The sequence below is a fragment of the Furipterus horrens genome, unplaced genomic scaffold (assembly GCF_987537825.1).
Source record: "Furipterus horrens unplaced genomic scaffold, mFurHor1.1.pri manual_scaffold_3, whole genome shotgun sequence".
NCBI lineage: Eukaryota > Metazoa > Chordata > Mammalia > Chiroptera > Furipteridae > Furipterus > Furipterus horrens.
In genome coordinates, this window is record NW_028327173.1 from 33,302,473 (window position 1) to 33,319,265 (window position 16,793).

At 46.8% G+C, this 16,793-nt stretch overlaps 1 protein-coding gene across 1 annotated transcript in view; it reads right to left on the bottom strand.

The window, feature by feature from the left end:
• AGBL4 (AGBL carboxypeptidase 4) overlaps positions 1-16,793 on the bottom strand; it is a 1,058,495-nt gene that overhangs the window by 85,099 nt on the left and 956,603 nt on the right. The window contains exon 9 of the mRNA XM_090269428.1: positions 2,875-2,986. Within this exon, the coding sequence (XP_090125554.1) occupies positions 2,875-2,986 (112 nt within the window). The remainder of the gene's footprint in view (positions 1-2,874; positions 2,987-16,793) is intronic.

Sequence of the window (16,793 nt, forward strand, 5' to 3'; positions counted from 1 at the left end):
TCCTTAGGGATGGACTGATTATTCCTAGCACCTAGCACAAAGCCTGAAGGAGGACAGTGAAGAAGACAACGGTCACAGACATAGTTTCCAGCCCATCAGTGAAGGTCTTGCTGACTCTCTGTGTGTTGATTCTGTGAGCAGAAGGCCTTTGGGATGGAAGGTGTGAGGCTGTGAGTGTTTAGAAACAAAGCCAGAAGCTGTCCTAGCAGTTCAGATAGCTCTGGCTAGAGCGATTATGATGCCTTTATTGCAGTCAAGGTCAGGAGGAGAAATGCACTTAAAGCTGTTAGGGTGGACACCTTGGGGCACTGAAATATTTGCAACTGGACACAATGATGCTTAAGTCAAATGTAAATTTGAATCAGATCCAAATAATGTTTGTGAAGGAACTGCTACCTATCAGGTTCTGTACTAGGTGCTTTTACATAGCTTTTAAGTAGAGAGACCATAATTTATCACCCAAACTGGGACACTTTTAAGAAGAAAGGGGACGATAGTAACAAATACTCTAGGACAACAGGCATAAGCCAGGATTGCCCCAGGCAAGCTGAAACATACAACCATCCTACTTACAGGTCATACTTGGTAATTTTTTTTTTTTTTTTTTTGCAACCCCAGACACAATTTGTAAACCCATAGTGGTCAGTATTTAGTTGCTTTACATCTATTTCCCCACTAGGTTGCAAGGGCTGGGGCTTTGTTCACTATTAGAACCACCATGGTGGGTATATTGAAACTACTTGATAAACATTTGTGGGAAATAGGAATGAAAGAAGCAGGTAAAAGACTGGACAAGGGACAGGGGAGAGAGGAAGAGACCGAGGGAGGTGAGGGGCTGTTCTGGGTCCGCTTGACTCCCATATCAGTGTTGCACATCCTTGCTGGGGGCGTCAAGGAGGGGACTTTCAGGAAGAGTACAGCTTACACACCTGGCTCAGCATCCAAGTGTGTTTATGAAGACCAACCAGCTGACAATCAACCTGTTCGTGGCAGAGAGTGTCCTAACATCTCTGTAACTCAACCTCATCTCATCCGTGTTCTGTGACATGGGCGAGCGCCTGCTTGTCTGTGAGATGATCAATGAATACTCGTTCGTGATGGCAATGGCAGGCTGGAGCCTCTTCTCTTTAGCAAACCTAACCCCCTTCCTTTGGTTCTTCCCCAAGCCCCGCACGCCCTGGTTCTCTCCTCAGCAATTCTCCTTACACACTCCTTGATTTGGTAGCTCCCCCTCTGTCACTTCTGCCCATGTCTTTTCTTTCATCTCTGTCCTCCCTGTGAGGAACTGTTTTGTATCTATGCACGATAATGCATTTGGCATAACAGGGTTTGCCATGTTCAATCCAATTTAACTCAACAGATAGTTATTGAATATCTATTATCAGCCAGTTCACACACATGAAAAAAAATGTAGGAGCTCTTCTCTTTAAGAAGAGTTGGCAGGAAAAGAAACACTATGATTCTCTCAGGAAACTGGGGGTCAGGGGGAGGCAGTGCAGAAGCCAGCAGACAATAGGCACTTCCTGAGAAATTCAGAAGCAGCTTATCTCTGCCAGGAAAGCTGAATCAGGATGGCATCAAGGGTTCAGGGCAATAAAAAGGCTTGGTGAGCACAGTTAGCACCTATTGTAGATAAGGAAGGATGAGCTGGAGAAGGAAGTGGGTATACTAAAGCTTCAGCTATACAGCTCTTGACACAGCAGGTGGGCTGAAAAAGACTTAGGAAAGCCAAGTTCATAGGAGGATCAAGAAAACAGTTAACTACATTGCAACTTAGGATTTACTTTTTCATTAACCTTGCTCTAATACATGCATTGTTTTTAAGTACATATTTTTGTCTCTTTCATTCCATGAGACCTCCCCAACTGAGCCCAGCATTTGTGAGGGATGGTCAATATACTGTTGCTCTTTAATTTAGGATATCTTTTATTGGCTTCTTCAAAGAGTTACACTGATGCATCTCTGAAATACCCCAACTCTGGGACCTTTGCTGTTTTAGCCATCACCATCTGTCACCTGGTGGCAGTCAGGGGGCCATAAAATTCACAGTCATCAAAGTTGGAAGAGACTTAGACGTAATCTCACTGCAAGGTCTTGAGTCTCCTCTACGCACCGTTGTTGACAGTGTTGTTTAACTTGAAGCTGAACACTTTCAGTGAGGCAGAGTTCACAGCTCTCACACCTGTTTTATCCCCAGGCAGCTCTAATTATTAAAACATTCTATTTTTGTATAGGCCTTACTTCTACGTTTGGCCTCCACATGAAAGATGTCTGCCCTATTCACTCCCAGAGCCCTTCAGAGATAGAACGGTCATGGTCTGCCTCTTTTCTCTAAGTTATGAAACCCGCATATCTTTTAATTCTTACAAAATCTTGCCCTTATGAGCAAACGTAGTGTGGACACCCAGTGTCCCCCTTCTCTCTGGAATAGCAGGTCCCCTTCTCTGGGAACAGGGTCACCACTGCCACCATGTCCCTGTATCCAATCACGTGCATCCGGTGACATTGTCCTGTCTTTTCATACCCTTGCCTCTTGGGTCAGGGTTGACTTGCCCAGAGGTGGATGTGTCCTCCAAGCTAGCCCAACCATAGTCTTTTTTGAACTGGAACTCGAAAATGAGGGTGAGTCACTCTCTAGTGGTAGAAGCCAATGGAGGGGACATCTGACAGATGTTCCCTACAGGTGAAGGCCAGTCTACAGTCTCCAATGATATGAGATACTCTGCTACTCTTCTAATGAGTCATCTATTTTGTTTAAACTAGTTCAAGTTCGATTTCTTTTGCTTGTAACCAAAGGGCCCTGCCAACTGCATATCTGCTCCAGGATATTTCCTTTGTCCCATGAGACCCCCCACAGCTGAGCCCAGTACTCACTGGGTCGTTGTACATCTGGATGATGAGCTGCTTTACCCCATACAGGGTAGGGTGGGCCCACGGAGAGGGATCCAGCCAATGACGATTCAGGTCAAACCCCATCAGAGAGCACCTAGGCAGCACCCAAAGCCAAAGTCAGTATACATAGAACAAGCCACGCTTCTCTCTTATCAAAATACACGTAGGAGTAGGAATAGTCATTACATCACACACCTGGCATTTATTTTTGCCAGAGACATTTTTAAGCATTTCACATGCATTAATTTGTCCAGTGTTTAATAAGAGCCTATGGAATCACTACAATTATAATTGCCACTTTAGATAAGAAGAAAGTGAGTCACAGTTTCTGCAGTGATCTTACTGTCCACGTCCACGCTCTGAGGCCACAGGTCCATGCACATCTGGACAGGACAGTAGAAAGAAATGCTCAAAGGCACTGTCCCCTTATTCCTCTCTCATAACAGCTAGTCCACTGTCTCTACTTTTAAAACATATTCAGAGCCTAACACATTTTTTTCCCCACCTCCATTGATATCACTTTGAGTTTGGAGCAAGGTCCAGAGTATTGTAATATAATCTCTTCTCTGGTCTCCTTGTTTCCATACTTGCATCCTCCTACTTCACCTTTAACCCTATCACTCACCGCCCCACCCCCCACCCCCATTTCCCACACACCAGCAGGTGTGATCCTCTTAAACCATAAATCAGATTGTGTCCCTTCTTGGCTCAAATGGCTCCCTGTTAGATGCAAAGCAAAAGCCGAAGTCCTTATAACAAGCTACAGACCTAAGTGGTCCATCGCTGCTGACCTCTCTGACCTCAGCTGCTACCACAGCCCCGCTTGATGCCCTGCTTGCTCCTTCCTGTTCCTCCAACACACCAGGCTCATCCTGCCTCAGGGCTTTTGTGCAGGCTGTCCTTCTGCCTGCAGTTCTCTTCCTCCAGATAGCTGAGTGACTCATCCTCACTTATTTCAAGTCTTTGATTGAATGTCACCAGCTCAGTGAAGGCTACCCGGCCCACCTCCTCTGTACCCTCCCTTGCATACATTAAAGACCTTCACGAGGGCAAATTCGATCGTGACTTCTGGTTTTCCTTCTCTCCCTCTTCCTCCTTTTCTTCCTCCACATCCATTCAAAGCCCTGCTGATACTTGGGAGAGGTACCTCCTCCAGGTCTCTGTCCCTGTGCTTCCCATCTGCTGGGCCTGCACACACTATAGGCACTCGCTGGGCCAGGACAGACTAAGGTACCACCCTTTGCTTGCTCCCCATTCAAAGTACCACTCTCCTCTTCGATCCATCCTCTCCCTATCCCCAGAATGTCCCCCACACTGATCCATCTTGCTTTCTGGGCCAAGATTCATCTATGGCTCTTCATTACCTATGAGATAAAATTCTGGTCTTTGCCAATTTTTAACCATATTCAAAACAGATAATGGATATTCTCTTCCTCTGTCCAAATTGTCCTTCTTTGTCTTCTTTATGCCTCCATTCCACTATTTTATCTGCCCCTATCTTATCTTCCAAGCTCCTCTATTTCCCTATGCAACACACTTTTATTCCCTCTCAGCATATTGAATTTGCATCCCCACCTATCACCCTACTCAGAAAAATAAAGGGCTCTGCTGGGGACCCACCTCTCCTTCGAGAGGGTTGGGGTGGAGATGGTGGGTAAATAATAATGACTTCCTCCTATTACTTAAAATCAGCATGGTGAGGACCTTGTGGGAGAATAACTAATGTTTTCTGGGGCACATGGTAAAAGGTTGCATTGAGGAGAAGCCATTTGAGTTGGACCTTGCTGAATGCACAGAATTTTTCCAGGCGTTGGAGGCAGAAGAAACGGTGTAAGCAAAGAAAGGAACTGGGAAACCACCTAGGATATTGGGGGAAAGGTGGGCGATTTGGTTTGACTGAATCATAGAGTGTGTAGTGAGTGGGTGATGACGGTGAAGCTGTGGAGGGGGAGGACGGTAGGGCCTGGAGTGCCCGGCAAGGAGTCTTGTTGGTATTTTTTCTCTTTGTGTTGCTGTACTTAGATCAGCCGAGTGCTGGTGTTCGCTTCTCATGTATTGTGGTGAGAACAGAGACAAACCCATGTGCAGGTTACAACAACATCACCATCACCACCAAGGGAACACAACTGAGCCTTTACTGACATTACTTTGCCCCAGGAGTGAAGCGCTTCGCTACGTTGACCTTATGAGTTGGGCTCTATCATTATTGTTTGCAGGTATGGAAGCTGAAGCACAGAAATGTTGTGAACAACTTTCCTGAGGAACGAGGTGCTGTCAGGATTGCCACACAAGGGGTCTGATGCCCCCTACCCATAGAACACAGTCTCGCAGGAGACAGAGGATGTGCTCACAGGCATGTGTCCACTTACCATTCAGGACAATGTTGTGAGGATTAAATGACATAACATGTAACCAACTTAATTTAGCCCAGATTCTGGCAAATAATAGCAGCTCAAAAATGTTATCCTGTTGTTTTATTTACCTTATTTTTGTTTTATGCTTCATCCCCTCTGAGTGATGTGGACTAATAAGTTTGCTGTCCACAGGTTGCAGCAGTGAACAGCAGACAGAAGTGGTCATGGATGACATCCTGTCTTTTCCTCCAGTCCTGGAGCTGTGTTTGTATCCATGCTCTGTCCCCTCCTAATGTAGCAGGCATGTGTCCATTTTCTTTGGGGGCTGCCCAGCATGTAACCCTGTGATTAGATGGAGTGGTGGATGGGGATGGGGAAGGAGAGCTTGTCCCTCCATCATTCAAAGATAATGAGTCTTCTCCCACCACAGAAGTCATATGGGTCGGATGCTGCCTCTCTGGGACCTGGTGGCCAGGGCAGCAGCTGGGAACCCAGCCTCAGGCCACAGCTCAGGACTCAAACTTGGACTAGGTGATGCAAGGTGGGAGCTGGCTCGTATGGCAGTGCTCCTGTGGAGCAGAGGCGGGTTACATCTGTCAGCAGCTAGACTTCTGCCCTCCAGGGCTAACCTGTTAATTGTTTGTTTTCCAAGCCTGGCTCTCCAGCTTCGGCTTTATTCTGTAAGCCCCTTCCTGTTAATTCCCTTCTTGCTTCAGTGGCTGCGGTCAGTTCTTGTTTTTTTAACCTAAAGCATGCCTAACTGTATGGCTCTGTGGACCAATTTACCAGCCTCCATCAGGCCCTATACTGTCCTCTTCCTGATGGCTCATCACCAGGCAGATGGGACCTTTGGTCTGGGTGCTGTGTCCACAGAGCTTTGCCAGCCCCTATAGAGCATCTAAGAATTTGGAAAGGAACATTGTCATTGATAATAGGACTTAATCCTTAGTAACTGTATCCTTAGAGATGGTCAGTTTACCTACCTCTGCTTTGCCTCTAAGTAGGAATGCCCTAAGCAATGTCTTGGCTAAGTCACCAGCCTGTCCCATGACACTTCTGTGGCCACCTCCCCACAGGCAGCTTATCTCATTCCTGGACAGCTCTGTTAGGAAAGTCTCCCTTCCCATTAGCTGAAATTTGTCATCAGTGGCTTCATCAGCCTCAGCCGTGTGCAAGTAGGGTCACACAGAACAACGAGCTGCGATGGGAAGACCGGGGGCTCTGGGAGCCACAGTCGGGTTTAAATCTGGGCTGCACTCTTTGCCAGTTGTGTGACCTTCTTAACATTCCTTTTTTAAAAAAACTTCTCTGGGCTTCTGTTTTATCATATGTATAATGAGGTTAACAACCTTGACCTTGTGAATTGTGTACATGAACTACTGTCTAAATGGGCCAGCAGAATCCTCAGAAGAGTGAATATTGAATAAGTGGTAGCCAGTGATGACAGTGGCTGTGGTGGGAATGGATCGAATGACTTCCTGATGCCCGCCTCTCACTGAGTGTGAAACCCTGGGTCTCTGCTTGGGGTGCCTGTCTCCTTATTGCTCTTCTTGTCTGTTACTTACTTTTAAAGACAAAATATCTGAATGAGCTCAAAGCAAGGACCCATGTTCTGACATAAGTAGAGCTATTGATGACATCAATGAATCAGAATATTTGACATTAGGACCATTTTAGGAAATCCAAACTTATGGAAGTCAGATTTATATATGACTGAATAATAGGATTTCTTTCTCTTGAGTTAGAGTTATGCTTGAGCATCTTTTCTTTCTCCTTCCAAACTGTGAGTCCAGCAAGGGCAGGGACTGTGTCTGAGTCATCTTGCCCACCCCCACTCCAACCTGTCTACTCTAGAGCCAGGTGTAGAGAATGTTCAGCAAATATATTGAATGAATGCATGAATGAATAGATGCATAAATGCATATATAAATGTCCTGAACATCTACAAACAGGGTTTAGTTAATTACTTGAAGACATAGTTTGAAACATAAATTTAAGTACAATACCTGTTACATGCTAGACACTTATCCCATTTTACAAAAGAGTGAATAAAATGCAGGAGAGATTTGACCTTGACAAGGTCACTTGACAATTTCTAGGATATAAAGCTGGGATTTGAATCCAGGTCTTATTGATGCCAGGATGGACTACAGTGACGCTTTGAGGTCCCCCAGCTAAGGGAGAGGCTGTGTGATCTACAAAAGAGATACTGCTTTGCTCTTCCTGTGCTGTACTGGTCTCTCCTCTGCCCAGTGGCAGAGATACAATAGTTCCAGAGAACATTATTCAAATGGCAAATAAATAGCCCCATCTAGTGAAGGGCATCATGCCTCATCCCTATTGCAATAATGGCAGCTAGAATGAGAGCAATGATTTTAATTCCCCTCTTTATGATTTCCTTTTCATCTCCTGTGAAGGATGGAGGAAAAGGCAGTGTGGTGGCTCCAGATCAATCTTGTTCTGAGCACTGGGGGCTGACTACGCCTGGGAGGGAGGCATCGACAGGCAGAGACGTATGGGGCTCACATGCAATGGCCCCTCAAATGCAGCCGTTTTTCAGCATTACCAATGAGCTGGATTGGATTAAGTATATTTGCACCAAAAGCAAAATAAATATTGCTTTATTTAATACCACTAAAAGGTTGGGATTCAATTGCCCTTGGCCCGAGGCACCTTCCAGCTGTATTGATTGGCCAGTGTCAGAATGCCAGACAATCTGTCATCCATAGCTCCTGCAAAACGCTTCGCAGTTGGGGGATGGGGTGGTGCCTCTGCTGTGGTGGAGATGGAGGACAACAGGCAGTGTCCTTTGTCCCAAACACAAGAGAAAATTATAACACATCCACTCCTCCTCACCATCACCAGGGTATTTAAAGCATTTCCCTCACATCTCTTCTTAGATGATCACAACAAGGAGATAAATAAAGGCTCAGAAAGGTTAAGCAATTTGTGTGCAGCCATCAAGGACAAGTGACAGAGGCAGGACTTGAACTCCACCTGCCGGGCTCTAAAGCCAGTGCTCTTAGCCATCCCTCTGTCTCTCTCAGCAGCCCTGGGAGTCAGGTCAGTGCCTGATAGAAGGCTTCATGGAAAGTAAGGGGTGAATGCAACTCCTTTATTTTTTAAATGGGCAAACTATGTCTCAAATGCGGGACTAGCATGAAGGAAACCTTAATGCAACTTTTAAATAGGTGCCCCTTCTGGGTAGCTGGAATACAAAAAATGCCACTTGTTCTGGCCAGACTTGGGGGTGGGAGCAGAGTTGCAGCCCCATTGGCCCCCTTGACCAGGAGACTTTGTACAGTGCATAAACTCCATGTCCTTGTGAGGTGGCCTTGGGTGTACCCAAGGTTCATAGCGGAGCCACACTCACTGCTTGGGTCTCCCACCTCCAAGGGTCAGCCAGTCTTTCCCCTATAATGAGCGGAAGGGGGTGTTTATACCACTCCTTGAAAAGGGATCATCTACAACTCTAAACTACCTGGGGCCCTTTCTTGCTGAACTCACTCCTAGGGGACAAAGAGCAGTTTTGTTGGGGTGCCCCCTCCGTTCTGGTGGGAAGCATGGGCTCTGGGGAGTCATCTTCCCTCCTTCCTGTCTCCTGCGTGATGGCAGCACACACCAGGCTTGGGGGATTTCCACAGTGCTTAATACTGTACAATTGTGATGGCCAGTCACCAACAGGAAAGCACCCAAGACTCCATAAAACCCAATTCCCACATTTCAAAGATGGGGAAACTGAGGCCCAGGACACACTGCCATGTAAGAGTAGAGTTGGAAGTCCATTCCAGAAACAATGGATTATTTTTCTCTATATAAGAAGACTGACAAGGAATGAAAGCCTGAGGGGACACATTTTCTAAAGGAGTGCACTGGCCCTTGGGATGAGGAATTGGCTATTTCAGTTTCTTAAGTGGAAAAGGATGGAACAAACACAAAAAGGAAGAGAAATCCTTTAGGTCTTCCCAAGAACTGGGAGCTGGCAAGGCAACTGCTCCCCTTGTCTGGGGCTGAGAAGTGGCTTAGGTTGTACATGTGGACACAGGAGCCACGCTGCCTGGATAAGCCCCTGGCTTGGTCATGTATGAGCTGTGTGGCCTCACCTCTCTGTGCTTCTATACTGGTCTGCAGAATGCAGACTTTGCCTACCTCAGAGGGGTGTTGGGAGGATTAAATGAGATCAGCCTTGTAAAATGCTGGGAACACTGCTGAGTTTGAGATAAGTGCTATACGCCCATTAGTTGGCCTTATGGTTTGATCTAGATATGACCCTTGGGGTCCTCCACAGTCTGGTCCTCGCTTATTCCTCCAGCTTTTTGCACCATGTTTCCAATTTGTGTACCATGCAAGTCTCATATTACAAGTCCTATGAGCTCATTGAAAAGAGGCTCCCCTTTTGCGGACTAATGCAGTTCCTCCCAGTCTCAAGGCTTGTCAGACCTGGGCTGCAAGGCAGCCTTCACCTATCCTGTGAGCTGATGTCTTTGTGCCGTGCAGGAACCTACAGTGTGGACTGCGGCCCTGACCACATGCACCAGCCACACCAGACCACTGGACATTCCTCAGGGCTCACTGCTCACTCGAGGCACAGGCAGCAAGGCTCAGAGGCTGAGAGCTTGGGCTCTGAGTTAGCCCTCTGATTTTGATGCCTAGATCTCCTGTGATCATGGGACCTTGGCCAATTGACTTAATCTCTCTTTGTGCTTCAATTTCCTTGCCTGTAATATGTAGAGAGAATGGCTCTTGACCGCCATCCATTTGCTTACTCTTCTCAAAGGAGGGGATGGAATGTCTCTGATTGGTCAGCATGAGAAGAGAAAGCAGAGCCTGTTGGGCCTAGTGCATCCTGGCAGGGTTGTTTAGATCGGTAGAGAGGGCGCATCTTGGCCTCCTTCTGGCCATGTGGTGGGCCTCTGGGAGGCAGCTCACTTCTTGCTCTGGCAATGGCTGTTTGGGAAGTTGAATTTTGGGGTGAGGTAAAAGGAGGCCAGTTTTAGCCACAGATATAAGCCATGCCTTCCAAATCCCACTCTTTATCAATAATAAAGCTAATACTTTGACCTCTGTCGTTCTAGTCCCTGTATGTCCTTTGAAATTGGCAGAAGTGGGGTGGGAGTGTGAGCATGATGAGTTATGACCCCTACATTTCCAGTGGAAATTATACATATAGCACTTAGAACAGGATCTGGGAGCTGGTATAAGTTCATTTAATGTTTGGGTTATTGGCATCTCGTTGTTATTTAACATTATGATTCCTTGGGTTTAGAACATGTTGCCATTCTCTTTCCCTGGCTAACTCCCACTCATTCCTCCAAACTCCTATTACACACTATGTCCCCCATGGGGGCAAAGCCCCCCTCAGGTCCCCAGAGCATGGCACCAAGTATGAGCTGGGTGAACATTTGAAGGAAGGAAAGAAGGGAAGGAGGGGAGAGGGGAGAAAAAAAGAAGGGGAAGAAAGAGTTTGGTTAAAAGTCTTCTTAAGTAGAGGCAGAGTATCAGCAAAGGCCCAGGTGTGAGCTAGAGTAGCCACTTCAGGGCACTGGAGAGGGCACAGGAAGGCAGGGGGACTGGTGGCGGGCAGTGGTGCAGGATGGGCCAGTTGGACAGTGGGAGACGAAGCTGCGGAGGAACTTCCAGGACACTGCGTGTGCCCTGATACCAAGCTACTGAGTTCAGGATCCTTCTGTTAGTTGATGGGGAGCCACAGAAGGACTTACGTAGAGAACTGACCTGATTCAAGCAGTGGTTTAGGAACTAAGACCAGAAATGATGAAGTTCTTGGTTCTATCACGGTGGTTTGCTCCTCCAGACTTCCCAGCCACTGATTCTGTGTTACTGTCTCCTCAGAGGCCTGTCTTCACCATAGAGTCAATTATTAAAATCAACTTGCTATCAACTTGAACTTTGAAATGTTATTCAGCTGCTTGCAGGGCCAGAGATGGGGAGCTGCCTCTGTAGACATCCAGCCATCTGGCCATTTCTGTGGAACCTGGCTGGGAAGCTCATTTGAATAATTGGTTTTGGCAGTGTGCACTTGTGGGTTAGACACCTGACTACACTGCCAGCCCCAATGTCCTTTCAGCCTCCATAGAAACATCACTCAGGTTACATAAAGCAGGAGAGTCTCTAGGAGGTAGGGCTCTGTCTGGCCCCTGCTTTCACTCATGCTTCATCTGGACTATGGGGCTCACTCACTGGTGTGACCTTGAGCAAGTTACTTAGCCTCTCTGTGGCTTGGTTTCTTCTTTGCTCAAAGAGGGGGAGTTATTCCCGCCCTGCTATGTCATGGGTGTCTTGTAAGGCTCTCAGAAAAGAAGGCAGAGTTGTGACTTAGCAGAAATACAAGTGGAAAGATTTAGGTTGAAAAGAGCTCTGGGGCAGATAACAATGTGCACATGATCCTCAGAATTAGGCTTGTGATGGTCTCTTCCTACATCTCTTCTGCTCACTAGTTCTATACCTTGAGGGTGTTACCTTGCCTACCTATGCCTCAGTTTTCTCCTCTGCAACATGTGAATAATAATGGAGTTGTTCTAAGAATTAAAACAAACAATTCATGCAAAATAGTGCCAGGCCAAGGAGGCTTATTAGATCTTAGCTATTCATCATTACCATCAACTCTTCCATCATCATCATCATCATCATCATCACTATTCAGTCCTAGACACCGTGCCTCAAAGACAGACCAACATCTGCAGTATGTCCAAAGGACAGCAGGAAGGACAGAGAGAAATGGATTTCAGATTCCATATGGAAAGTTGGAAGGCTTTGGGGATCTTCATTCCAGAGAACAAGAGCAGGCAGTGGTTGGCGTGACTGGGGAGAGATGAGGAGTGGGGTTCATAGACTTCAAACAGCTGAAGAGCTACCATGTAAATGGTGAACTAAACCTGAGTAATCCTCAGGGGGAAGAAGCAGAAGTGATGGACTGGCAGGTTTAGGCTGAACATAAACACTCTCTAAAATGCTAGCGTCAGTGCAACACAGTGCTTTGGGAGGGAGACAACCACCCAGACATGGCTGGAAGTGGACAAGCAGAGGGGCACAGCTGTCACCCAGAGATACTTCTGAGGGAATCCCTGCCCTGGGCAGGGCACTGGACTAGATGTGTCTGAGCTCCCTTCCCATTCCAGGGCTGATGACCCTGTGACAGTCACCAAGTGGGGAAAACAGCCGGACCGGGGAAGGAGGTGCAGTGGGAAGGAGCTAGTGGATCTTTCTAGGAGGGAATACCTGCAGTGGATCTTTGTTTTCTATCTCTAGCTTAATGAAAAATAAAATGCAGCCTTTATGCTGTCAGAGAACAAATAGGATATTGACATGTATTTTACACAACTAATTTTATGTTCTATTTTGTACAGTTCATAATGTTTCCTTATTTGGATGTTTAAGTGGGCAACGTTGGCTGGTTGTAATGTCTGTGTGCATGCACAGCGTATGCTGGAAACACCTCCCCTGGTGTCTCACCCTCTGCCATCCTTAACACTATTTTATTGAGCACATCTCTATTTCCCTTTTATGTCTGGTGAACTCCTACAGATCCTCTGTCTTTCAAAACCCTGCCCTGTCACTTGGTGAGAGGCAAGTGCTCAGAGCGTGCGGGAGTAGTGCAGCCGTGGGTTACGTCTGTGGCAGGCTACGATCGCCAGCCTGGGTTCCTCAGCCTGCTCTGCCCCTTCCTTCAGAGGGACCTGGGGCACCTCTGTGCTTCACTTTCCTTCTCTATTTAAAATGGGGCTATGATACGACCTCCACCATAGGGTTGCTGTGGGGGTTACATGTGATGATATATATAACGTACAGTTTATAGGCACTCAGACATTAGCTTGTGTTCTATCTAGGCCTCCATAGCATCACACACACACACACACACACACACACACACGCCCCTCTAGTACAAGGAGGGCTGCCTCTGATTTCCATCTGCCTCCCCAGGGTCCAACCCAGGGCCTGACTTTCAGCAGGTCCTCAGCAAACTTGAGTTAAGTTGGATTTACTGACTCTACTCGAGCATTCTTTGTGAGGTGAGGAGGGCCAGGGCCAAGAGATATAATGAGGGGCGGGTCTGCAGGTTGCAGCGGCACCATCTTCACCTCCGCAGCGAGGGGCCACGCTGTAAAACCGAATCCTGTCTGCGCCACCCGCAGGGCCTGTTCCTCTCCCCACCTCCACCTCCGCCTCCGCACTTCCAAGGAGCACTGAGGTTTTCTGCAGATGAGAAATTTCACAGCATCTTGCTATCTTTTGGGTAACTACGTATTTTATGATGACTAATAGGAAATTGCTATGGTAATATTGCAGTCCAGCATGTGTGAGGTTTGGGAAATGAGAAATTATGGGTAACTGCTTTGGACTCATTTCTATGGTAACAAAAAGTAATTGTCATTAAATACCAGTTATGCTGAGGCTGTACCTGGTAATTATAGATTTTTATGCCCAGAAACATAAATAAAACTAATAAATTTATTCAAAGGTCTACGACTGTTTACTTATACGTGGCTCAATGGAATACACAATGACAAGCACCTAATTAGGAAATGCAAACCCAACACAGTTTGGTATTGTCATATAGAGATGGAGAGTCTGTTTTTCAAACGCAAGGCAACTTATGCATTACCCACACTCAGGAGAAAACGCAGTGAGGTACAGGTGGAGGTGGAGGCTGTCTTTTCTGCAAAGGAAGTGATGGGGAGGAGGAGGTAGCAGAGAGAGACAGTGCAAATGCTGCAATGCGTGTGGGCAGCCACACATACCGATGGACGCTCAGAGTTCCCAACTGATTATAGACTGACTCAGCCATCTCCCCCACTGCCCCAACCCAATGGCCTTCCAGCTAGGAGTTGCCTTGCAGCTTCTTGGCTCCGTAATAGCTGAAGGTACAGTGTTCATCCCTCAAGACCTCTAGGCCTCAGATCCCCCCAGGACTCTACAAAATGCTCACAGGGCATCAGTTGTCATACCACTCTTATTTTCTATTTTACTGTGGTAAATTACACATAACATCAAATTTACCATCTTCATCATGTTTACGTATATAATTCAGTGGTACTCACACTGTTGTGCTACCATCACCACATCTGTCTTCAAAACTCTTTCCATCTTATAAAATGAAACCCTGTACCCACTAAACAAGAACTTCCCATTCTGGCTTCCTGCCCTCCCCTACAAGCCCCACCACTCCTGTCTCTCTGATCCTGATGACTTTCAGTGCTAGCTGCTCTGCGCAAGGGGTTATAGCTTTGTGCCATAGCACAATTAATAAACACTGCTATTGAGTTTATTGATTCATGCAGATAATATATATATCAAAAGCCCATTCTGTGCCAGGCATGCCAGGCTTTGGGGATAAAGACAGACCAAGTCTTCACTTCATGGAGTTTTCAATGTACAGGTGGAGAGAGCCATTAGACAAATAGTCACATAAATAAATACAGGATCACTAATTGGGCCAAGGGCTATGAAAGAAGAGAAAAGAATGCTCTGAGAGTGTATAATGGGAGGCCCACTTTGTTCTGGAGGCTCAGGGAAGGACTTTCTGTGAATTGGCATTAAACCTCAGACCCAGACTATAAAAGAGGCCAGTGTAATTGGAGTGTAGGAAGGGACACAGAGTATACAGTTGACCTGTGTCTTTATTACATGCTGTAATATCATTGTTACCTGCTGTTACATCATCTAACTATTACAGATGGCTACTGCAGAGTGTGGTTTAGTTGCTATAAACTTTGGTATAGGCACTGCATAGCCTCCCTATAAGCCATGGTCTGGTTGCCACGGTCTGTGTACTAACTATGTACTAACTGTGTCATCTAGTTAGTAGATGCTGCTGCTCTTCCACGTAAGGAGCATTATCTGCCATGATACAGCTTCCACCTTTTGCAATTAAATGCTAGAGTGTACCTTGTCTAGCTCACGATAAATACCATAGTGTGGATACTTGCATTTTTAAATGTCAGCTATGCATGATCAAATCTGTCCTTCCTAGATTGTATTCCATGTTTCTTGAATGTAGAAGAAGAAACAGATGGAGAAGGAGAAGCAGAGAAATGGTGGTGAGGGGGTTGGGGGCGGGGAGAGGAGAGAAGAGGTGCGTGCTTTGAGGGCAGGCCTGTGTCTTGTTTTTCACTTGCCTGCTGCAGGCGGCGCGGAGCGCAGGGCAGCAGGGGGCGGAGAGCATGTGCTCAGGCTGGTCGGTCCTGCATCCCTGCCTGCTCCTCATGGCCACACAACCTAAGGCAAGTGATTTCACTTCACGGAGGCCTGAGAGACTGCCAACAGCATCCTGGGGTGATGTTGAGAGAGTGAAAGAGGGCCAGCCTCGATGTGGCCCAGCAGACTGCATGTGTGCCAAGCTGTTCTCAGTGATACGACCAGTTCTGACTCTGTCTACTGTCCGAGAACCCTGACCAGTCACCTCCCTCCCTCCCTCCCTTTCTTCCTTCTTGCCTCTCTTACCCTCCCTCTCCATCCTGCCTTTTCTCCTGTACTCAAGCTAATTAGGGATTTTTATTATTTGTAAGCACAGAAGCCTAAACAAATACCCCTTCCCAACCTCCCCCACACCTCCACCCCGCCATCCCCGTTCGCATAGTGGTTGCAAAGACTCAATGAGGTAAGTGTGAGAGTGCTTGACAGGGTTCTGGGGGAGCTAACAGAATCCTTGGAGTGGCATTTCCTGCAATGCGTTTTTTACACCCTAATACCGCTGGGGATGGGGGGGGCGGGGTGTGTGTGACAAGCTCTATAGGAAAAAGCTTCCTTGATACTTAAATTTGGAAAACACTAAATACTATATTCTCCTCTTTAGATTCCTGTTTCTCAGCATTTTCAAAACTGAAAAAAAAATCTTTTTGTAAAAGAATATGTCTGACTTTTCTTAGCACTGTGTTTCCAAAACTTACTTGAACTCTGGAGTCTTTCCCCCTCCCGCCATAATGCCACGGGGAGTCCCTTCAAACCATGGGAATTCTGCTGGGACAGGAGGCGGCTCGGGGAGGGGCAGCCTAGAGCACCTCCAAGGCACCGTGAAGCTCTCATTTCTGAGTCTTCCTTATTATTTTCCACATTCTCCAAATCTGCAGCAGTGGATTTTCATGATTGATGGGCTCTTCTGTTGTTCCTCAGAGCTGTTTTAGCACCAGGATTAATGCCTGTGGTCAGAGGTTTTCTCCAGCTCTCATAATGAGAATCACATCCTCTCTCTAGGAGATTGTTGAAACTTCAGTACCGAACCGTTCCTGAGGGTTGGAGCTCTTTCATCCTGAAACCCCAGATCACAAAATCTGGAGCTTGAAGACATATTAAAGCATCTAGCTCCCCATCACTACCCACTGGCCACCCAAAACCCAGAGGGGGAGGCATGTTGGCCAAGGTCACAGACCTCTTTCCAGCTCATCATCCCTGGACAGTGGATGATGACATAAATCTATGTGTGGAGTGGACAGTGTTGACCTTTCTCTGACCACCGCCGCTCTTGTAATTAAACAGAAATGTGAACATAAATCAAGCGGTCATTCCACCACCATTATCACTAGCAGCACATTC